This window comes from Camelus bactrianus, chromosome 7 (genome assembly GCF_048773025.1).
Source record: "Camelus bactrianus isolate YW-2024 breed Bactrian camel chromosome 7, ASM4877302v1, whole genome shotgun sequence".
NCBI lineage: Eukaryota > Metazoa > Chordata > Mammalia > Artiodactyla > Camelidae > Camelus > Camelus bactrianus.
Window position 1 is genome coordinate 31,315,001 of NC_133545.1, and position 22,500 is coordinate 31,337,500.

General features: G+C 35.5%; 1 protein-coding gene across 13 annotated transcripts in view; it reads right to left on the bottom strand.

Annotated features, from left to right (window-relative positions):
- FOXP2 (forkhead box P2) overlaps positions 1–22,500 on the bottom strand; it is a 1,129,496-nt gene that overhangs the window by 43,961 nt on the left and 1,063,035 nt on the right. For 8 of the 13 annotated variants that reach the window (XM_074367186.1, XM_074367190.1, XM_074367187.1 and 5 more), the window contains 5 exons: positions 17,111–17,248; positions 15,293–15,499; positions 13,571–13,739; positions 4,157–4,370; positions 2,329–2,433 (listed from right to left, as the gene is read on the bottom strand). In XM_074367186.1, coding sequence (XP_074223287.1) covers positions 2,329–2,433; positions 4,157–4,370; positions 13,571–13,739; positions 15,293–15,499; positions 17,111–17,248 — 833 coding nt within the window. The remainder of the gene's footprint in view (positions 1–2,328; positions 2,434–4,156; positions 4,371–13,570; positions 13,740–15,292; positions 15,500–17,110; positions 17,249–22,500) is intronic. The other 5 variants (XM_045511145.2, XM_074367192.1, XM_074367196.1 and 2 more) reach the window with 2 other exon arrangements.

Below are 22,500 nucleotides of genomic sequence, written 5' to 3' on the forward strand. Positions count from 1 at the left end.
TATTTTCTCAAAAAAATGTGTACAATAAACACTGGGCACAAAGTTTCTGGAGAATGGATAAACAAATAAAATGAGAGCTAAAAATCTTTTACAGCTTTTTGACTTGTCTGACATTTTTTTCCCCTCAAGACTCTCAATTCTCTCCATTAGTACAAACGAAAATCAAATCTTTCCAAGAAAATTTGTATTAGCGGTGATTTCTTTAATTCACTTTCCACAGACATTAAATCGACTTTTTTTTCTGAATGACTGAAATTAATTTAATAAGACATATTATTTAATTTATCTTCAAATTTCCCACACATTTTAAGAAAAAGACAATACCAGTATGGAAATATGTCTACCCACTATTTAATTTCAGTACAGTATAATGGCATTAGCTCTATTAACAGAATTTATCACAGATCTTTGACTTAGAGAATCTAAGCTTACCAACAAAAATGGACTAAAAGAAAGGCCTTAAAATCTACTGTCATTTGTTCTGTCATCCTTATAAAGTTAATGGGTTGGAAAAATGGTCAGTCTTTGGAACCAAAGTTGATACGTAATTGAAAGGCAATTTTTTTTAATTGTAACTTCTTCAGTTTTAAAAAAATTACTAGCATGAGTATGAAAAAGCACCATTGAAGGTAAAATGAGAGTTCATATTTATAAGCTTGGTAGTCATAAAACTATGGATAAGTATTTGAGATGAATAAAAATGCTCCTTTCCATGTGCTACAAAGGAAAGCATACTGAAGAAAAGACATATGTTGTTTCTTTATTTTGAATTTTGTCAAATACAACAACTTAGAGCAATAAAATGTCTGAGTACTGAGCTAGTTCTATGGCTTACACTGCCATACTTAAGAAATAGTATGAGTCCTGTAAGTAATCTTAATGATAAGGAAGAATACAACATATTAACAAGGACTAATATATTCAAATGAAGAAATATGAGATGAGTTATTTAAAGACTTACTATCCCTATATTCTGTCTTTGTCTTAGAAAATGTTTTTCTTAGAAAGGAAAACTGTAGTAAAGTTACCTAAAATTTTAAGTGCTTGGAACTGTTGAATCAGTTTCCTACCCAACAACATGGAAGCGCACAGCTGTTTTGGATAACAGGAGTGCAAATTTTCATTTAAGGCCACTTACAAAATCCATAGTAATATAGAAAGCATGTTTTCTTTTAATTGGTCAGAAACAAACAAAAAAGGTTAAAAAAAATCCTTGTGGAAGTCTCACGGTAATTCAGTTATAAAGTTATTATGATGCCAAGTACTTGTGCCTTGTTGTTAAGGTGCTTTTGCTCTATACCCTGTAGTCTACCATTTGTAAACACATCTTTTTGATGTTTCTGCCAACATCCTGGCAACAAAGCAGTGCAATTTCAAATGAGCTAATTAACTTAATTGTTGATGAAGCATGAAACAGTTCATTCACCCTGTTAGCTGCTCCATGACAACATGAGAGTCTCAGCCTGTGAAGTTACTCATCTCCATAAACCTATCTGGTGCTCTCTGTTTAGATCTCTCATATACTGAAATTGCATGTGGAAAATGTTTCATGAAAGATGCATATTCTCATTTGAAAAAGAACCTCTTATGAATTAAAAAAATAAATTATCACTGTATGAAGATTTTAAGGATACAGAAAGTTTTTACTTAAAGCTAGAGAAGTCATATATTCCATCCTACAAACATACGGCCATGCATGTTTCTTTATGATTCTCAGGGCAACAAGTAACAATGGAGAAAATTATGCTTACCTTAATATTTTAGTTACTATTAACTTTCAGTTTTGTATTCTTGTTGTTAAATGTAAACATTAAATATCATTATTTAAAGTAAGAAATATAAAGTCTGTAATAAAAATAAACCTTCAAAATGTGTCTTTTGCTTAAATATATATATATTTGCATATATATATATATGCATATATATATGCATATATATATATATATAATATGACTTCTCGCATAATTTTACTGGAAATTTTTCTTGAAACCTTGAAATTTAAGTGAATCCTGCAAACATGTCTTCCAATTATTAATGACACATTAATGACACAATTATAGTAGGCTACTATTTTTCATTGATTCAAAAACCTTTACTGGATGATTTATAAAATAGTCTCATGAAAAGATAAAGATGAAGAATTAACTTTCTTAGCCTGACTCTGCTAACCCACTTGTTGGAACGCACAGAAAACTTACAGCGTGTCTTAGAATGGACTCTGACTTCCTTCTTGCAGCTTCCTTTTGTTTATTTAACTACCTGCCTAAAACTCCCATGTGATCCACCCCCTCCCCTAAAAAAAAGTTAAAAAAAAAAAACAAAACCTACTTTAAAAACTGTCCAAAATCTTCACAAATGCTCTCACAGCCTGGCCATTTGCAAACTCCATGGCCGTAGAGAGTGTGAGAGGCCCCAGTCTCCTCATGTGACGAGCTGTAGCAAAAGAACACGGCGTCAGATTCATCTCAAAAAGCCATAATCGTTGCAGGCTGCTAGCGCCTGTCAGGTTACGATCAGCGACAAACAGGTCAAAACAGGTCAATTCAGCTCAGAGCAGTCAGAAAAATTTAATCGTTCTATTGAATAGTTCAACTGCCAAGGCTAGATGATGTTCCAATTAGAGGAGAAATAGAGCCAAAGATGACTGTTAATAAAGGATGAAAAACTAAGAGGACTGTATAATACCATATGCTAATCCTGCCATATGACCTTAATGTAACATTTACCTCTAAATAAAAAATAGATATTCGTATGTGGTCCAGAGAAAAAACCTGTTTTTAAGAAAGTAATAGGAAAATCACCATCAGAATTTTGAAATGTTCTTTTTAGAGACTATATATGGACCTTTAGAATCATTTAAATTGTTTAATATTTATGTGCGAACCACATATATATATATCTGCTAGTTACAGTTGATTAAAAAATTCTACTTTGAAACAGTCTTCATTAGCTCTCTCCTTCTATAATTATCAAAGACTTTTGATAAGTGAGTATTGTATCAGATAGACAGATCCAAGAGACATCAACCAACTTCTGAAATATATAATCATCAAATTACTCTCAATTAAAACAACAGCGTGAAAGCATCCAAAGGCATACAATTTTATAATAATGAAAGCTCACAAGAAAAATATGCATGATGTTCAAAGGAAGACCAAAAACATCACCAAATTATAGCATTCTATTTTAAACTGTACTGCAATTAAATATGTTTCTTTGAAAAAATATTTGTATGAGAGTCTGTTGCAGCTAAGCAGGTATTCATATTACAAAACAGAGCACTATCAATCCACTACAGTTAAATGTGACATTTACAGCTATACATCATGGGAGACTAAGCCACTCTGTTAAGAAATCCAACACTTACATTTCATCTTTTAAAAAGATATTTTTCATGTTGAGTAATACTTTGGCTTCTGTATTTTATATAAAGTATATTAAAGGACTTGATTAGATAACCATATGCCTGAGTAAATAGAACTAAATCGACCAAAAAGTACATAAGTGCTCCTTTTACAAAGGCAGTTTTTACACAACTAAAAAAAACCAGTAAGGTGAAAATTTACCTAATATAATGTACTCATTGATGGTAATGGAAATCAAATAATTTTTCTTTATGACTTTTCAGTCCAATTTATTCAGAAAGTTAACTCCCATAAGTTCAATTTTATTGTAATTCCATCATGTCATAAAAATAAAAAAGGCAAACCAGATCTTCTATCTTCTGGTTTACTATGCCTGTGTTTATATCTATTCTGATTTCTAAGTCCATTTGTAACATATAGTAAGGGGGTCATATATACATCTTTAATTATTTGAAACCGGTTCATAAGTTTTAAAATGGTAAAAATGTTCTCATTTTAGCAATCAGGTTATGCACAATATCTCAGCCATAAAAATCTATTGACACAATAATTCCACACATACTTATTTAAAAATAACTTTCTTCAGGAAATTCCTGACTCTATCCATCAAAATTCTGGTATTTGAACAGTTCTTTTCCTAATGAAAATAATATATGATCATCTAAAGGTTTCTATTTAATTTGTTGTTCTATACATTCTGCCTCTGTTAGGTACATATTATTATTTTCAGTTTTATGAATGGTGAAAGTAAAATTTGGTGATAGATGTAGAACAAATCTCATGAGATTTACCTGTCTCGCCTTGCATTTAGAACTGAAGGCTGTCCATTCACTATGGAATGATGGGTTATTGGTGGTGATGCTTTGGAAGTGGTGGAGGAGGTAGTCGAGGAGGAATTGTTAGTAGTGAGGTCTAGCCCTCCATGTTTAATGCCATTGTCTTCCATACTGTGAACTCCAGTCACTTCTTTCCATAACTGCTGAATCTCAGCAGGACTTAAGCCAGCTATAAAATGAAAGAAAGCCCCACTAATATAACAAAGTAAAGTTCGTATAATGAGCTTAGTATTGTTACTGGATTAATGCCAACAACAAAAGTGATGTTATCAGAATTATTAATATACAATAATTAATCACTTTACACCATCAGCACCATAGCTTTTCCCTGAATAATCAGTTATCTACTAAAGACTACCGATTCAAGAACAGTATTAGAAATAATAGTATTGGGAATAACATCGTATATTAATAGAAAAAAACACAGCAAGTTCCATCTGAAAATTAAACTATTCAACTTGTAACAGTAGCTTTTACTTATTGCTAGTATTAAGTTTTTATCAGTGAGGAACTGAAAGACAAGTACATTTGGAAATAACACATCTTGAAAGAAATGAAAAAAAAGGAAATAAGGAGGGAAACAATCAGGGGAAAACAGGAGACGCTCAACTCAAAAGTAAAACAGATTTGCCAATTATCTAGTTATTTTGGTCTTTCTCAGAGAGGCAAAGGAAATAACTGAATTTCATTCCAAGGGCCCGAATAAGCCAATATGCCTACCTACATGGATCAATTAGGTAGTTAATATCTAAATTTCTCCTTCATTTCATGACCAATAGAATAAGTCAACTACTCTTTTTAAACTCCCTGGTTCAGATTATGCAAATTTACCTGATTTATGAGGGATGAAAATAGAAAAACTAGGTACAATCCTAACTGTAATTTCAAAATAAGGAATTGAGTTTACAGGATTTGACTTATAAAATAATACTTATATGTGCCAAGTACAGTGCCTTCATAAATTCTTTGCATACTTTATGTTCTTTATTCCTTACTACAATCCAATGGAGTTGATATTTTTATTATAACCAATTAATTTATGGATAAGGAAGCAAAGTGGGAGAGAGGATAAAAAATATAGCTTAGGTCACAAAGCTTACGTGTGATAAAGCTGTGATTTAAATCCAGGCAGTCTTTGCTCCTAAAATCTTTTATTAAATATATGAAAACAACTGGATAAAGATATATAGGAGCAAGTGTACTCGTAATGATAAATGCTATCATTTATTGAGCATCTCCTATATTCTGATGCTTTGCACTCATCATCTCAGTTGACCTCACCTAAAATTAGGAATCATTACATTTTACAGGTACATGGAAGCTCAGGATGATTAAATACACAGCCTCAATCACTACGCTCAAAACCAGTGGGCAGAATTCAAACCTGATGCCCCGTGGCTCCCAAATCTATATTCTTTATTACTATGTTCAGCTACAACATCAACTGTAAGGATGGAAGCACTAATCAACCTACCCTCCTCCTCCCACCACACACACACACCAGATGCCACAGTGATGCTGATCAATGGAGAGGCGCATGGGGGTGAAGTGGGATGGAACAGGCAGGGGAGACTCGGGAAAGGTAACAGAATATGAAGGTAAGGGGAGCCCTCTCACCCCGACCCCTGCAAGTGGAAAAATCATTGATCTAGACATAGTGGTAAGTAGCCCCTAGCAACAGAAGAACCCTCACTGTTCCAAACATAACTTCTGGTCAAATTCTTCATCACAGCAGCAACCTTAAATTGCTCTGCCTATCACAATTTCATACAGTCAGCTTCACTGAAAGCTATCATTTTGATGATTCTAGCTCCTCCAGATTTTAAGACGTAGCTTGAGACTAAAGAAAAGACAGGATAACTCCAGTTTACAAAGTTGTTAAAAACGATTTTTTTCTATAAAGAAAAAGATGACTTAATAAAGGTATTTCTGTTACACAGGCAACGATTTCCATACAGACTATTAATTATTGCTTCAATTCAGCTTTAACCTAGGATTCTGAAACTTTCCTGACTGTCATTTTTTGATGTGTCAGGTGTCCTAACAGCAAAACTGCGTTAGCAGCTCCTTTTCTGTGAGAGCATTGGCGCACCCTTGGCATCAGATGTCTCAGCACCTCAGCCGCTGCTTCTCTGCTCCCCTGTCAACTCCTGCCTGGACCGCTGCTGTAGCTCCCTGACTGTCCTCCTGTTTTCACCTTGCCTGTGTAAAATTCACTCTTCAGATCTCAGCGCGAATTTATCTCTTTAAAGGTAAGTTAAGTCACAGCACTTCCCAGGCAAAGCCTCCACTGCCCTTCTAGAACACTTTAAAAAACAAAACAAAACAAGGAAAAAAAAAACAAACCACCCTCCTGTGGCCTATGAGGTGCTTGCATTCATTATCTGGCTCTTGCCTGCCTCTTTGACCTCATCCATTGCTCCTTCTCTCCATTTCATTGTTATACCTGCCTTCTGCTGCTTCTCGAATGCATCAAACATTGGCTCCCTTTCCAGCTTTCGCTCCGGCAGCTCCCACAGCCTAGGCCACTCTGGTTGCAAATCTTCCCCTGGCTTCCTCCCTCCTGTCACTCAGATGGTCTAAGGGTCACCTCCTCTGATGGGGTCTCTGACCACACTATCAACCACAGCCCCTCCCCACTTGCCTTCTCTCACTCCCTATCACCTCCCTCTATTTTAATCTCTAAACTATGTTGTTTTTCTTACTTGTTTTCATTAGTATCCCTCCACCATTTACCAAAAGCAGGGATTTCGTATTTTACTGGTATAACCCCCAGAGCCTAGAACAGTGCCTGGTATGTGATCAATAAATAGTTGTTGATTTAATTGATTAAAACGGATTCATGCAGTTCTAGAAGACATCTTGATTTCCATGTGCCACTTCTGTGACTCTTAAAGGGCATAGTACTTACGAGCTCTCTTGTAAGGTCAGTGTCTAAAAAGTTATAAATGGTACTAGTTGATTCTAACAGATTAGGAAGCTAATCTATATACTGTATTTTGGCTACAGACACTTAGGTGTTTTTTGAGACTATGTACCAGTTAAAGATGTTATTAATAATTTAGTTTGTGGACTTTAGTAATAACTTAGTTAACCTAAGTATCCACTTACCTTCTAAAGTAGAATTCTATTATTTATTTGCATTGAAAATTAGCGGTATCACCATGATACCACAATGATATGGTAACAAATAGTAGGCACATAAACATTTGATAAATAACGTGTTTGCCATCCAAGTAATGACCCTTAATAAAAAGAATATTATATTTTAAAAATATTGACCACCTGAATATTAAATATTTATATATTTTAAATATTTAATTTGAAAATATTTTAAATATCATAGATAAGGGACAGAGAATAAACAATGTCAAAAAGAGATTCCTGTTAGTAAGAGTGGCTCCCCAAAGTGTCTGCATATTAGAATTACCTGGGGATTTTTAAAAATTTCCAATGCTCTGACCACAGCCCAAAGAAGTTAAAACATAATTTCTGAAGGCAGGACACAGGCATCAGTAGTTTTTGAAGTTCCATGGATGATTCCACTGTGCGTATAATTTGGAGGAAAAAAATTTTAAAATAAACTGTCATGTTGCTCATGAGAAATTTTTCACATCTCCAACTTGCTTAGCTGTTTTCTATGGATACAAAACTATTTATGAATATGAAACAACTAGCCAATTAACTTTGTACAATTTTGAAAGTTGTGTGAATTTTTACATCTTAATGATTTGCAAGAATTTATTTTTTCAGGCAGTAATATAACAAATTCAGCATTTCCTAAACTGTGTTCTATGAAACAGTACTCTTTTAAATGCTGTTAACCTAAGAGGCCTCAGAGGACTGTGGGCTAGATCTTGGATACCTGTGATTCATGTTAGCATGTGAAAAAGTTCTGAGATGTCTAATAACAAAGAAAACTTGAATCTCTTTTTCTAACTCAGTATTTTGCAAATATGTCTGAAGAAAAAAAATTATTTTTACAATTACACTAATTTATTTCAGTTTTAAATAACAGGTATAGGCTTAGGATTCATCAAGTGATCTCCAGCCCAGGCCCCTTTCTTGCATTGCAGGCTGCCTACGTGACACTCTGTTATCACTCTACCAGATTCTCAGATCTTACATTTTCAAAACTAAGCTCCTGTTTACACAGCTCCTCTGACCCCATCTCATGCCTCTAGCAGTTTCTTTGTTTTATTTAACACATACTTATACAGGGCTTCTGATATACCAGTAACTTTTTGAAATGCTTCATACTTTATTAACTAACGTAATGCCCAAACCACTATTATTATTATTAATTATTTATTATTATTATTATTATTATTATTATTATTATTATTATTACTATCATTATTTTATTTTCGAGATGAAGACACTGAGGCACAGAAAAGCTAAGTAACTTGCTCAAGAGCTAACACTTGACTGGGCTCCATCACATTCTCAGGTCACTACTTACACATCCCCTTCCCAGGATTCCTTCCCTGATCAACTGGTCTACAAGTTCAACTCCTCCCATTTCCTATAGTTGCTTTATTTTTTCCCATCCTTGCTTTTTAATTTTTCTCCTTAGCAGTTACCACTGTGTATTTTACTTGACTGATTTGTTGTGTCTTCTACACCAAAGTGGAAGTTGTATGATGGCAGGGACTGAGGTCTGTTTTCATCACAGCTCTAGCCCCAGTGCCTGGACGAGTGCCAGCAGTGAGTGAAAGCTCAATGAGTATTACTTAAAAGAGCTGTTCAATTGACCAGAACACTGGTGTCGTGGCAAGCACGATTTGGGAATCCGTGGACTAGAGCATCATAGAATAATATTCAACTTCCAATCTTAAGTGAAAATTATTCGGTTTTCCTTAAAAACGTATTTCAAGGGTATATACATACAATACTACTGCCCAAAAGTTTTATAATTATGTAACTTAAAAATTCCGTGCCTACAAAAAACTGAGAAACCCTGTTCTACTTCTGGATGATGACTTGGGCTTGTTCCTATTCACTGCCTACAAATAAACATTAAAGGTTTGTTTTCCAGGAGTTGAAAGAATAAAAAGATGAATTCCCAACCAAATTGTGTCTGATATCACAGATAAAGCAATTAAATAATAATTCTTTAATTCTGGCGTCAGAGTTTGTAGAGTAACTACTGGGTGCCAAACGCTGTGTTAAGAATTAATGAAAATTTGCTAATTTATATCTAGATTATACATCCTTGGGGCACACAAGGTTTAAAAGCTTCAGTGGCTTCATTTATTGGTAAAAATTACATGTACAGCTTTTTCACACTCAAAAATAAAAGATTCTTTCTACGCCCTTAATTGTCTATGTCCAGTAATTAATTAATATTAAATACATAATTTTAATACATTATGATGTAAAATAAGTCTAGTGTGAATTTTTAATTAACTTATTTAATAGTACTCTGCTTCTTTTCTAGGGTTACTTATAATTAAAAAATAAATTTTAGTAGAAGTATTTGTATTATTCATATATTTTACTGAACCAATTTGATACTCAGTACTTTGAATTACTGAAATATTATCATTAATTTTCACTTTTCATCTTAAATTTTACATTTTGAAAAACCTGTATACACACATGGCTAAAATAATTAAATCACAGAGAAGGGGACTCAATGCAAAACTGAATTTCCCCACCAGCCCTGAACTCTGGTCCCCAATACTCCTCTCCAGTGGCAACCATTATTCCAGTTTTGGGGCTCTCCTTCAGAGATCCAAGTGTTCATTTGTAATTTGCCAAATCTAACATCTTACTGATCTGTATTGATCTGTGTGAGGGCTTACTATAACCTGTAGGTATAATGCCCAACTTTAAAATGGATATTCAATGAGAGGTGTATCAAATACACATTTTGTCTAAATGCTGAATTACAGAAAGTAAAAATAGCTATTTGGCTAAAACTTAAGACCGAAAGCAAACATCTCCACCAAAGAAGGAACAGGAATACATCTGATATAAAAGAAATTCCTACTATGATTTTAGTATTAATTTTTTTCCAGGCTGCATTTTTACAGTTTGTTATTCCATTACAAAAACAATGATTTCTCCGTTTTCTCGATCATGAAATTTAATGCAGCAAAGTTGACATTCTCCTTTTAAGTCTTCCCTCAACATACATAGAATTGACAAACAGAACTTTTTTAAACACATATGGCCTAAACAGAATTAAATCCATTTTAATATATGCATGTTAATACACTAAACAACTCTATAACAGTTGGAATTATGATATAATCTAATCTCCATCTATCTCATTTACATTTTCTCAAAAACTAACTCAACATATTTTGAATATCCCCTTATGCATTTCATTATTCCTAAGTTAGTTTTTCAGTCCCCGTGGTAATATTAAACCTGTGACTATATTGTGTATTGGGATGCACTGACTTCCATCTTATGTCAAAAACATACCAAAGTTTATACTGCATGTCACAGTAACTTCCTATTTTTTAACTTGTAGACAATGGTACTGAGTCATGAAAATGTGTCACTAAATAATTACTAGTTTATATATAAAGTACAGTATCTATGTATTAAATAGCTTTAAATCAGTATTTTATTTGAGATTGACTTAAAAACCCATCCTTTTTTATTCAACTTCTGTATACCTATATACATATTTAGAGACTGTAATTTCGTTGCCTATTTTACATTAAAATCCAATGTTATAGTAATTTTCATGATAACTTTAAATGCTTAATATTTAAAATATCTTACTTTAAAATGATAAAATACAACATTGCATCATTTCGCAATACAGAGAAAAATGTCTGTAAATCTACTCTTATCAAAATTATAATTTTGTTACTTCCATCTGATTCTCATACACATATAGTTGAAAGAAGTTGTAACTTTAAAAGTATTCTAAGGAAGCTGTGTTAAATCGGGGGATAAATATTTCAAATACAGCATATTTTTACCGATACAATGAGAGTATCATCTTTGCCTATTAATCCTGTTTGGTTTTCGTAAGGCCATTACTAGTGGCTAAACAATCAACCAACCAAAAACCTGATACAAAGTGAACTGAGGAACTGATGCCAGTAACTGAGGCAGAAATGATTTAGGGCTTACATTATCTAGCAATTAGTTTTTCACTTTCTCCTACTCTAATTCTGAGATTCCAGAACAGCACTAAGAATGCATATGTTCCTTTACTGTAGCTGCTTTCTCTGACACATTCCGCCTGTGTCTGGCTGATGGGTTTCCACAGTGCCCCTTTCACACATTCATTTAAACAGTTGAAAACATGATGATGACTTCCATCTTTTTTGTTTAAAATGTACATTTTCTGCTCCAACCCAGGTATGTTTTCAGATTTACTTCCTTTGCCTCAGTGTTCTCCATTCAAATACAAATAGAGAATACAAATAGACGAAAATAAGCGGTGATCATTTTTGTAGAGGCGAGAACAGCGAGTTGCTAGGTTGGGCAGCATCAAGAACTAACACAGTGTTCTAGGTCAGTCCTATCATGATGCATGTAAGTCAAAGCATCATGCTGTACACCTTAAACTTACACAGTGCTGTACGTCAAGTACATCTGAATAAAACTGGAAGGAGAGAGAGAAAAAAAACAAATAGAAGGGAAAAAAGGAGATCATTCTATCAAAAGAAAGCTCCGAAATAAGAGAAAATTGTCATTTGAAAACTATTAGCATGGTTATAGAATAATAAATTTCCTTGTATGCTTGTTTTGGAATAATATAGTTTAACAAACATATCTCAAATAAGTCACATTTTGTTCCTAGGAACATCTCTTTGAACTTTCTTGAAATGTGTGTTTGAATGTTTTACTCAAATAAAATCATGCTTTTCTATTGAAGAGAGAAAACATAAAACAAAAAACAGATCCTAAATATAGACTTTGCTCAAATTTTACTTAAAAAAAGGTCAATGACATAAATTTATTGCTTCTGTTTTAGTATAGTTCTGACAAAGAAATCGATGTTTACACTGAATTTATACACACCTTCACTTTTTTAATCTTATTGCTTCCTTTTGTCCTCAAGTTGTATTTATTTTTCCAAAGAACAGTTATTTGTGAATAGAAATTCATTGCTATGGTGACACTATGGTTTATCCAAATTCTCTTTGGAATGACATGGAAAAGTGGGTTTATTGCCTTATTTTTCTTTCACTATTGAAACTTTACCTTTCTTGATTTCCTAGCAGTGATTGAATCAGGTAAATTAGAGGATATGAAGTCAAGTGAAAGAGGAATTCTGGGAAAAATAAGCCATGGGAACAGTAATTTGATAAGTAAATAGAAAAACATTTACCATGGTATTTTTAATTTCATGTGCCCAAAGCAATATTTATGTGCATTTAAAGACTGCTTTTTATTTGCCTAATTAAAATTTTTGTATATTTAATTGTTCTTGATTTTCTTCAGGGTAGCCTGGAGAGTCAGGAAAATGCACAGCAAGTACTACAACGTGAGCCTCTCTGAAACAAATACAAGTAACTTGAGTTCGTTTGGATTAAAGTTTGTTCCAACAAAATCAAATGTGAATTAGAATATATTTTTACAAAGTTTATAGATACATGACTTTCACCTGTTGCAAGAATTTCAGCACACAAAGAACCATTTTGTTTACCATTCTTTTTCTGTTTTCAACTTAGAACTCTTTCGTTTCCCAAAAGTTGAGAGTCAAATGATGAATATATACAACTATATTTTTGTATGGTATTGTATTATTTAATTATCAAAGCATATTCAAAGTTTTCTCATCAGGAAAACAAGTAAGAATACAACTGACAGCTTTTTAAAGCTGTAATTCACAATATAGTGCATGCATAGGCAACAGTAATTTTAGAGAAAAGAGGATCAATTTGGTCCCAGGGTGTATGATGGGGCCCTCTCCGAAGTATAACTTGGAATATGCCCTCTAGAAAGGGGTTTCAGAGTGAAGATTAGGAACGTCTATCTTTTCCTGATCAGTTGTCCACCAAAACGTATACCCGCTCACTTATGTTCAATGGAGTGTTGTTAGCCTTCCTACTAATACAATTCCCTGCAGATCTTCAGTGTATACTCAACAGCTTGAATTCAGTACCTTGAATTGTGTTGCCCTTATAAACTTTCTTCCATAAGACTAACAAATACTCATTCAATATCTAATACAACACTTGAAAGCAGTTTTACTACACACTTAAAAAGCAGTGTATCGTGAAATTTTCTGAGTCTCAAGAAAATGGGTCACGCAACCATGTTAACAATCATGTTTTAACAATAAACATGAAGGTCATAAAAACACAATTTCTCAAGTATAAGGTAGACAGGCCATGCAGCAGTAGAAATTGCAACATTGGAAATGAAGTGCTGGCCATGTTTTCTATGTACCTTGAGGCAGCGATTGGACGGGAAGCGCCGCCTGGCCAGGGGGGATGGAGATGAGTCCCTGACGCTGAAGGCTGAGCAGATGCTGCTGCTGCTGGAGTTGTTGCATCTGGAGAAGCTGCTGCTGGAAGACAAGCTGCTGGGCGGCCAACTGCTGCTGCTGCTGCTGCTGCTGGTGTCAGAAAACCCAACCCAGTAAACAGCAGAGAACACAGTCTGGGCAAACAGCTCTCACACAGAGAAATGCATGCTCCTTTCATTGCCCCGTGAGTTTGTGAACTGCCATCCCATAGTCAAAATTCAAGGGCAGAATGTGAGCAAGTTCTAGACTGTCTGTTGCTTTTCTTTCAAATATTAACACAGCAGCAGAGAACCAAGGAACTTGCATTAAAACAGGATGGAATAGGGTCTAGAGAAAGTATATGACAAAGGTTCAGACTTTTAAAAAATGGGCTTATTGCAGATGATAATAAATTTATCTAGGCTAAAAGAATAACGCTTTGCAGATACAGTCAACTTCAACAACACACTTTTTTTTTTCCAGCTGAATAAGTTTGATCTGCAGAAGTCCATGACTGTGGTCTCCAGTGATCTATTAGTAAACTGGGATGTAGCCTTCATAGGACAGGCCTGTTAGCTCTCTCTCTTCCTCTCATTTCTTATTGGAATATATTAAAGGTGGAATTATGTTCAAGGCCAAAAAAAAAAAAGTGCCCTTATTATAAGGAAAAGTATAACTTCCAATTTTGTGAGGCGTTGCAAGACAAACCAGAGTTCTCTGGACTCGGGAGGGTATGAGCAGGCAGTCACACTTCAGAGGGAGACAAGCTGCTGTGGAAGACCTTTCCTTTTTAGTTTGGGGAAAAGAGAAACTTCTGATGCGCTCACTGGAAAACAGACTGCATAATGGAGCAAGTCATGTGGATTGCCCAAAGCCTCCAGAGAAATAAGGGAGCAATTGCTATTCTGTAGTTGATGGCTGTCTGAAATTCTATTCACAAATCCAAACAGAAACAAAGCCTCAGGGGGTCAAAACTGTTTCCTGTACGTTTGCATAATGGGCAGCTTGAAGACAACGGCTCTGATACCTGCTGATCAATTTAACTACTTCAACATGTTTTGTTTGTATTATGTTTATATTTGATGCAGTTTGCTGACAAGTGCGAGCTCGGCCAGAGAAGCCAGCTTGTCAGTTTGATTTATGAGCATATCAAACTGTAACTTTCTACTCACCACTCCAAACCTACAGTAGCAGTTCATTAATCAGGGGCCTGTGACTTTGAAATCTGCGCTCAACCAGTTTCTCCCCCGGTTCCCCCCACACCCCACTCCCACCCCAACCAACAACAGGCTAAATTTGCATGCATGTTCTCTGAGCTGCACCACTGAGAAAAATAAGGTTCCCTCACCAACTTAGATTCTCGGTGAGTACAAGACAATCAGTACTCTGTCCACCACACAGCTCGCGCTTTGTACGCTGTGATTCATTAGTGAACACTGGGCGACGGACAGCAGCACTGGATTGTAACTCCCAAGTCCCATGCTACAAGAAAGGAGAGCAGGAGGGTTCTACTGTCACTGTTATTAAAAGCTCCGTGCCAACGGGTAATAATGCATCTTTGACGGCAAAAGCCGGGTGATGGGGCGATCTCAGACTGCCCTCGCCTCTCAGCGCCCTTCCCAGCCTCACGCTCTTCTGCGCAGGCAGGGCCAGCCAGACCCTACCTCTTTTGCTTGCTTTCCTGGATGTGGCGGCGGCGGCGGTGGCGGCTGCTGCTGCGGCTGCTGCTGCTGCTGCTGTTGCTGTTGCTGCTGTTGCTGCTGCTGCTGTTGCTGCTGCTGCTGCTGCTGCTGCTGCAAAAGCTGAAGATGTAACTGCTCTTGCTGTTTCTTGTAAAACTCTTGTAGTTGTTGCTGAATAAACCATTTTGACTTTAATAAATAAAGGCAAAAGTTTCATGTAGTATAAATCTCCTAAACCCTTCTAGACTGGCACGGGGTAGAGTCTCCATTAAGATTCACCTCCCGAGAACAACAACAGCAAATATGCACTGGATTCAAGGAGACAATCTACAGACTCCCTCCCTCTCCCCCGAAGGCAGCTCTGAAAACTTCCAGTCCAGAATCCAAAATCTCCCAAACAAAAGGGTATAGAGGATCTGTCTTCTAAAGGGCCAGAGCCAAATGAACACTCTTAATTATTATATCTGCAGTCCCAGGAACACACAGAAATAGGTTCTACTCTCCTGTTTATAAAAACCATTGATAGAGTTACATACAACCATGCTGTCCAGTTCTTACTGGGAAACAACTGCCATTCATCAGATATACAGAAGAACGTCTTAGAAATATAAGCAACTGGCCTGTGGTCATCATCATAGAACAGAGCAAAGTAAATCTCTAAGAATTCAGGTAAAGCACGATAATTTCTCCCTGGTAAGTACGTCTACAGGTGAATGTCCACTTCATACACACTTGAGGCTCCAACAGCGTACATATTAGGAACATTAGTTTTCTTATTTACGAAAGATAAATCTCATTAGATTAGTGGCTTAGCTGCTTCACTTTGTTCTAATTTCTAAATTCTGAATGTATTTTGGTTACTTTCCCTTTGTAACAAAATGGCCAGTTCCAATTTCATACTTACACTAAAAGGAGTGTTGAAGTGTCACGAATTTTAAATCAACAATTATCGGTAGATCTCTCTGCACTTTTGTGGGAAAGTCTACAAATCAAATGCACCTAATCATTTGAATATGGAAATGTTGACTTATGTTGAAATTATACCTCTTTCTGCTCTTACTCCAGACATTAATACATTTAAGAATGTTAGGTAGTGAGATAAGAGGGGCACCAGGCAGATAGGTGGAGGAGAGGGTCCAGAAGATGGCATTGTGCCCATCTCCAGCATAAAGGGACTTTACTTCTAAATGAGCGCCATCAAGAAACCACTTAGAATCCGATAGCCACGACTGTGCGGTAGCAGAAAGGACTTAACTGGACACGATCCAGTGCTAGCACTGTATTATAATTAACATTGAGGTTTAGCACCCCACTGCCCATGGGTTTTTCTGTGTACGCCATGGGCAAGGACATGTGCAAAGGGGCCAAACATGACTAAGCACTCCGGGGACAAGAGCTGTCAATCTATCAAGAGACCGCCTCTAAGCGAGGGTGTGAGAGAAAGGGGAGACAAAAACCGCAACTTTTCCTCCCTTGGATCAGCCCGCCTCCCGTTCTTGGAGGTGTGCTTGTCCTTTTCTAAATAAACCTTTTAAAATCTTTCGCTATACAACACACCATCTCCCTATTTCTCTTTCAGGAATGACAAGAACCGCAGGCTTTACCTTTTAGGGTAACAAGAAAGCCAAGGGATCTAAATTTTCCTCTGCAGCTGTGCATGAGAAAGTTACACTTATGTTCTAGCATGCTGACAGGTTGGCCTTGCAAGTGGAGAATGATCTCATGTGCCCGTGGCACTGTTGACACGGCTGCGCACCTTCCGTGCCCCGTGAGCACTCCAAAGCAGGTAACCCACATTACCTGCTGCAGCATAACTGCCTGCTGCTGCTGGAGAAGGGCTTGGAGCTGCTGAGGAGACAGGACTTGTTGCTGAAGGATCTGCTGCATCTGCTGTGGGGTGATCACCTGGGGAGTCATCATGGCCACCGACACAGGCACCTTGACAGAGACAGAAGGAGAAGGACGTGGGCGTTACCAGATGTCTGGTAACCTACTTCACAGCCACGCGGCATCCCTAACAAATTCTTTAGCAACGATGACCAATAGTTTGTATGTAATATTTATTATGCTATTTAACTCTTTAATAGTGATATTAAGGTGCCACAGTATTTAGACACTAGCTTTCCAGAGGCATCAGATTTCATCAGATCCCACCTTCATGTTCTACTCCTCTTACGTATTATGCGAAGATGTGTCGCTTTGACCAACAGTTAGAAATAAACAAGTGGCTTACAGTGAAAGAGAATGTGACAATGAATGTATGTATGTTCATGTATAACTGAAAAATTGTGCTCTACACTGGAATTTGACACAACATTGTAAAATGACTATAAATCAATTAAAAAAAGTTTAAAAAAAAAAAGAAATAAGTAATCACATGTCAGTTTTCTCAATACTTCATAACTGATAATCTCGTCAATGTCATAATGCTATAAATAAAAAGCCTTTTGAACTAGTTTATAGGTATGATTAAAACAGATATAATAAAGATTGAATAACTGGAAAAATATGCATTTAAATATGTTAGTAAAGCTAGTAAAAAAGAATGTATGGGCAGTGTACTTACTCATGAAACAATCACCATCTTCACAATTTAATATATACATAAAATATGTATAGTACTAGAAAAATACATACAGTTACACATTTTACTACATGAGTACAGGTAACAACTCATGTAGGAGATTTATTTATTTACTTAGATATCTCCAGAAAATACCTACAAAAAGATCCTCTCAAAGAAGGAATCACAGCCTAGTATTCTAACTTCTCCTTTACACATTTTCTTATTTCAAGCTAACTAAACTTAAACCAGAGAGTCTTGGAAATCTAAAGATTACTCAAAGGTTATTCAGTAAGCTGAAGAAAAATTAAAGTATTTTGGTTAAAATGTCCTTTCTACCATTTCATTTCTCTTCAAAGTTCTGAAAGTTTTAAAGAGTCAAAAAGAAAAGGAAATAAGGAGGGAGAGAAAGAAACAGAGCAGAAAGAGGAAGTAAGGAAAACACCAAGTTAGGAAAAGCCAGAGAGGACGTTTGAGAGAAAGAGAGGAAGGAGTGGAGACAGACAGGCAGAGGCTAGCAGGAGAGGCGGACAGGAAGGCTTCCGGCACAGAAGCCTGAGGTGTCCACTCAGTTCTGCAGCCGTCACACTATTCCAAGGCATCACTTGTACTAACCAGCAGTAATCAAACAACTTGTCAACCCGCCGAGTCTGCAACCTTTGAAAAAGCAATCATTTTCTTTCATGGAAAAAATAATTCACTTCCATTGTAAATAAAAGCAAGTATTTATATAAACACTACTTTTGGGCCAATTCTTGGAATATGTGTCTTTGAAAACAGAAAGAGATTAATAGACATGGTTAACAATTTATCCTAACAGTCATTTTTAACATAGTTCAAACTTTTCTAGTCTGGCCTTTATGTAATAAAGGAATAAGAAATTAAAAATGAAAACAAAGTAGGAGAAAATATAAAATAAATTCAGAGTGGATTAATTCTGCTCTCTCTCTCAAAAAAAGAAAACCCTCATATTTAATACTAAGAAACAGTACTTTCTATCCCTTGTTGATCTCAAAATATGGATTAATTAGTTCTAATTTTGTAACATAAAAGAGAATCACAATAACAGAAAGGAATTCAAAACTGATTTTCAAAAATATTTCTGGATTTTTTTAGAACACATTGATATACCTACAGATTACTGTATTTGAATGTACCATAATAAAAGGCATTCTGAAATAAATGTATGCTGTAAAATTAATTGACCCAACAGTTTGCCCAAGTGTTCAGCTGTTTAAAAATTTAATGGCCAGTCTACTTAGTTGTTTTTTGATAAATAAAAAAGAATGGTTAGAACAAGTAGTTTGGGAAAAAATTATCTATCTACAAAAATGAGTTTTCTTCCAGTAATCATTTACCTCCAAATAACAATGAATCAAACTGAAATGAAGGAACAGAGAAAGACAGACGTTACATTTTTAAAGAAGCTGCTACTAACCTAGATAAAGGGATAAATAAGTAGGTAGCTAAATTACGCATATGTAGATAGCTATATACACCATATAGATTTATACCTTCTAGAAAGTCTGACATTTGATGTGAAGCCTGCCACCCTTCTCTCACCTAATAGCCCCTTATCCCTTTTTAGCTCATGGAGTTTTTTCACTTAATTACCTCTATACCTACAAGTAAAGGTATTTTATATGTAACTGATAACAGATGCACTTTATAAGAAAAGTTTTATGAATGGAGGTAGGCAATAATACACTGTAAGTTTACAGTCAGATTTCACCTTCTACCAATTATATTACCCTACAGCTTGTTGCTATTACAACTGATTTGATGTGTAAGCAAACTTAAGCAAGTTTTCTACCTTTGCATTCTTTAGGGTTCATTAACCCTTTCACGATGGTTAAACAAATTATTTTTCACTCTTAAAATGGCTTGTATTTTCCTTACATTTAAAAGCTTATGACATAAAAATAACCATCACAATTCTGTCATCCTAAAATCATACATATCACAGGTATGTGATGGTGTGCAAATTCTAAGCAGTTTCTGGCCTACCCTCTAGGAAATGGTCATCTAAGACTGACAATATACAGACAGAAGGACGTGTAGAGAAAGAAGCCAACTTTTACCTCAATATCAACCAATCAGAGAATTGCACACGAGTGATCATGTACCCTGTGATCCTCCCTCCATCACCCGGCCTTTAAATATGCTTTGCTGAAACCCTTTGGGGAGTTTGGAGTTTTCTTGGGCATAAGCCACCCTGTCCTCCTTATTCAACCCTGCAATAAACCTTACTCTGCTCAAAAAAAAAAAAAAAAAAAAAAGAGTCAACTGACTGAACATTCTACTTCCATCAGATATGTACAAAATACAAACTGAAATTAATTAAATATGTTGAAAAGCACAAGTGTACTTCTGAGGGATTTCTAACATTACAAATAAGCCAGTACTATCATCTCTAAATCCATATACACAAGCTCATCCAAAATGAAACATCAGCAGCCACTAAAAATCTATAATATTTTAATAAACAGAAAATTAGTTTTCCTACAACAATGTCAGTTACATGCTATGTGTAAACTGCTCCACTTGTCTTGTTTAGAAATTCATAATTTTCAAAATGCAGAACTCCATTTTTAAGTGAATCATTTTAAGCGACACATTTCCTTTATTCCTCCTTTAACACTTTTTTTACTGTCCCATTGCATTTCCCTGCTACTGCAAACTACTCTAGGAATTCACTGTCAAAGATGAATAGAGATTAACTGAGTACATAAAAATTTCTGAAGATTATGCTACTTTATCAATATTTAACAGGCAAAACCAGTATCACATTTGAAAGTCTGTGGATAACTTTCTAAAATATATATACCTTAGCAAGTTAGGTGGTAAGCTTAAGAAAATATTTTCCACTACATATATACTTTTGTTCATGCAAATATTCTAATGAGGTTACCACAATTTAGATGTATTGTAACAGAAGGGAGGGAGAACTTACCTCAGATACTTTCTGGTGAGAAGGCAAATAAAAGTCTGGTTGGGTAGAAGAAATCAAAATACATTATGCTGCTACCAAATGAAATCAAAAGGAATAGTTGGTTTTAAATGGATGTCCCAGTGAAAACTGTAGTCTATCAATTAAAATCTTCAAGAGTGAAGAAAGGAGGGGGAGGCTATAGCTCAGTGGTAGAGTGCATGTCTAGCATGCATGAGGTTCAATCTCTGGTTTCTCCACCAAAGTAATAAATAAATAGATAAACCTAATTACCGCCCCCACCCCCCGCAAAAAAAGTGAAGAAAGGAAACACAGTCAACTTTGGTTGGGAGATTTCTCTTTTATTCTCTCTTGGTATTTACTATACTGACAGAACGAAAATTCCCCAAACAAGGCTTTCATTTATCTTTATTTATTTTCTCATTAGGTGAATTACACACAAACTTGATGTGTAGGTCGGTGCAACAAGAAATACAGGATAAACAGACATAGAGATAGGGTTATGTATTCTGAGAGGAAAAATCATGAAACTTGAGTCAAAGGTAAAAGCCGGAAGCACTGAGATGTTATCCTAAAATAGGTAAGTGATGACTTCAGATTTTTTAGGAAATAAATTATGCATTTACATTAAACTTCTAAGTGTACCACATTGAAAGAGTCACACAAGGATCACGCCTCCCTTTAAGCGAATCTAAAGAGTAAGTGTAAGAGTTATGAAAATGGACCAAAATTTTTATTTTATTTGCTGTAATAAGCAAACTATCTTTTTTACAGTCTGGTTCAGCTGGAGCATTTCTGAATGTGTTGGCTTTGCATATTAAGCATGCCACTTAATTAAAAATCCCAACTATGTGTGGGTGATTGGAAAGGTTCTTAGCACAGTGTCAGCCCAATTCCTTCTTCACTAAATGTGAATTGGAAAAAACACTCACAACCTGTGGATGAGATTTACAGTGGAAAAACACTATTTCCTTGTTAACACAGTCTGCCAAATACTGGTTCATGGATCCCTTTATCCTTTGCTTAAAATTTGAAGCTTAAAAAATTTCCTGACCTCCAGGTCCTAATACTTAAAAAAAAAAAAAAAAAAGTAACTCTATTAGGACTAATTACTTGAATAATAAATCCAATATGGTTTTCATATTACAGTATCTGCTCCCATTTTAACCGACTATTGATAGGAAATATGTGATTGTACATTCGTTGATACATTTTTTCTGTTCACTTCTTTGCTCTCTATGCTCTCTGTATCTATAGTTTACTTTAACATAAGAAACTATTGTATTGCATTGCCAGCCTTTGGTCCAAATTCAAGCCTTGGTTACATGTATAATGTCTATCATAATAATAGCCTTTCAAAAGCTCCCTGGTTTTATGGTATTAAAAAGAACCCACAATGAATTGAGTGGTATTTGTAAGCTTTTCATCAAGTACTGAACAGGAGTATTTAAAGAGATCGGGATGGAGAGTACATATTGCTGTTTAATGCAATCTTTTAGCAGCAGGGCAACAGTGTGACAGGAACAACAGAAAGTCCAGCAGACTGCAAGCACAGACGCCGAGATTCCTTTTCATCATGATTCATCACTCCTTAGCTTCTCCTACAGTTTAGGACATTAGTTTTAATTTAACAACCATTTAATCCCTTTGATAAAGCAGTGTTTTGAGTGTTTTCTG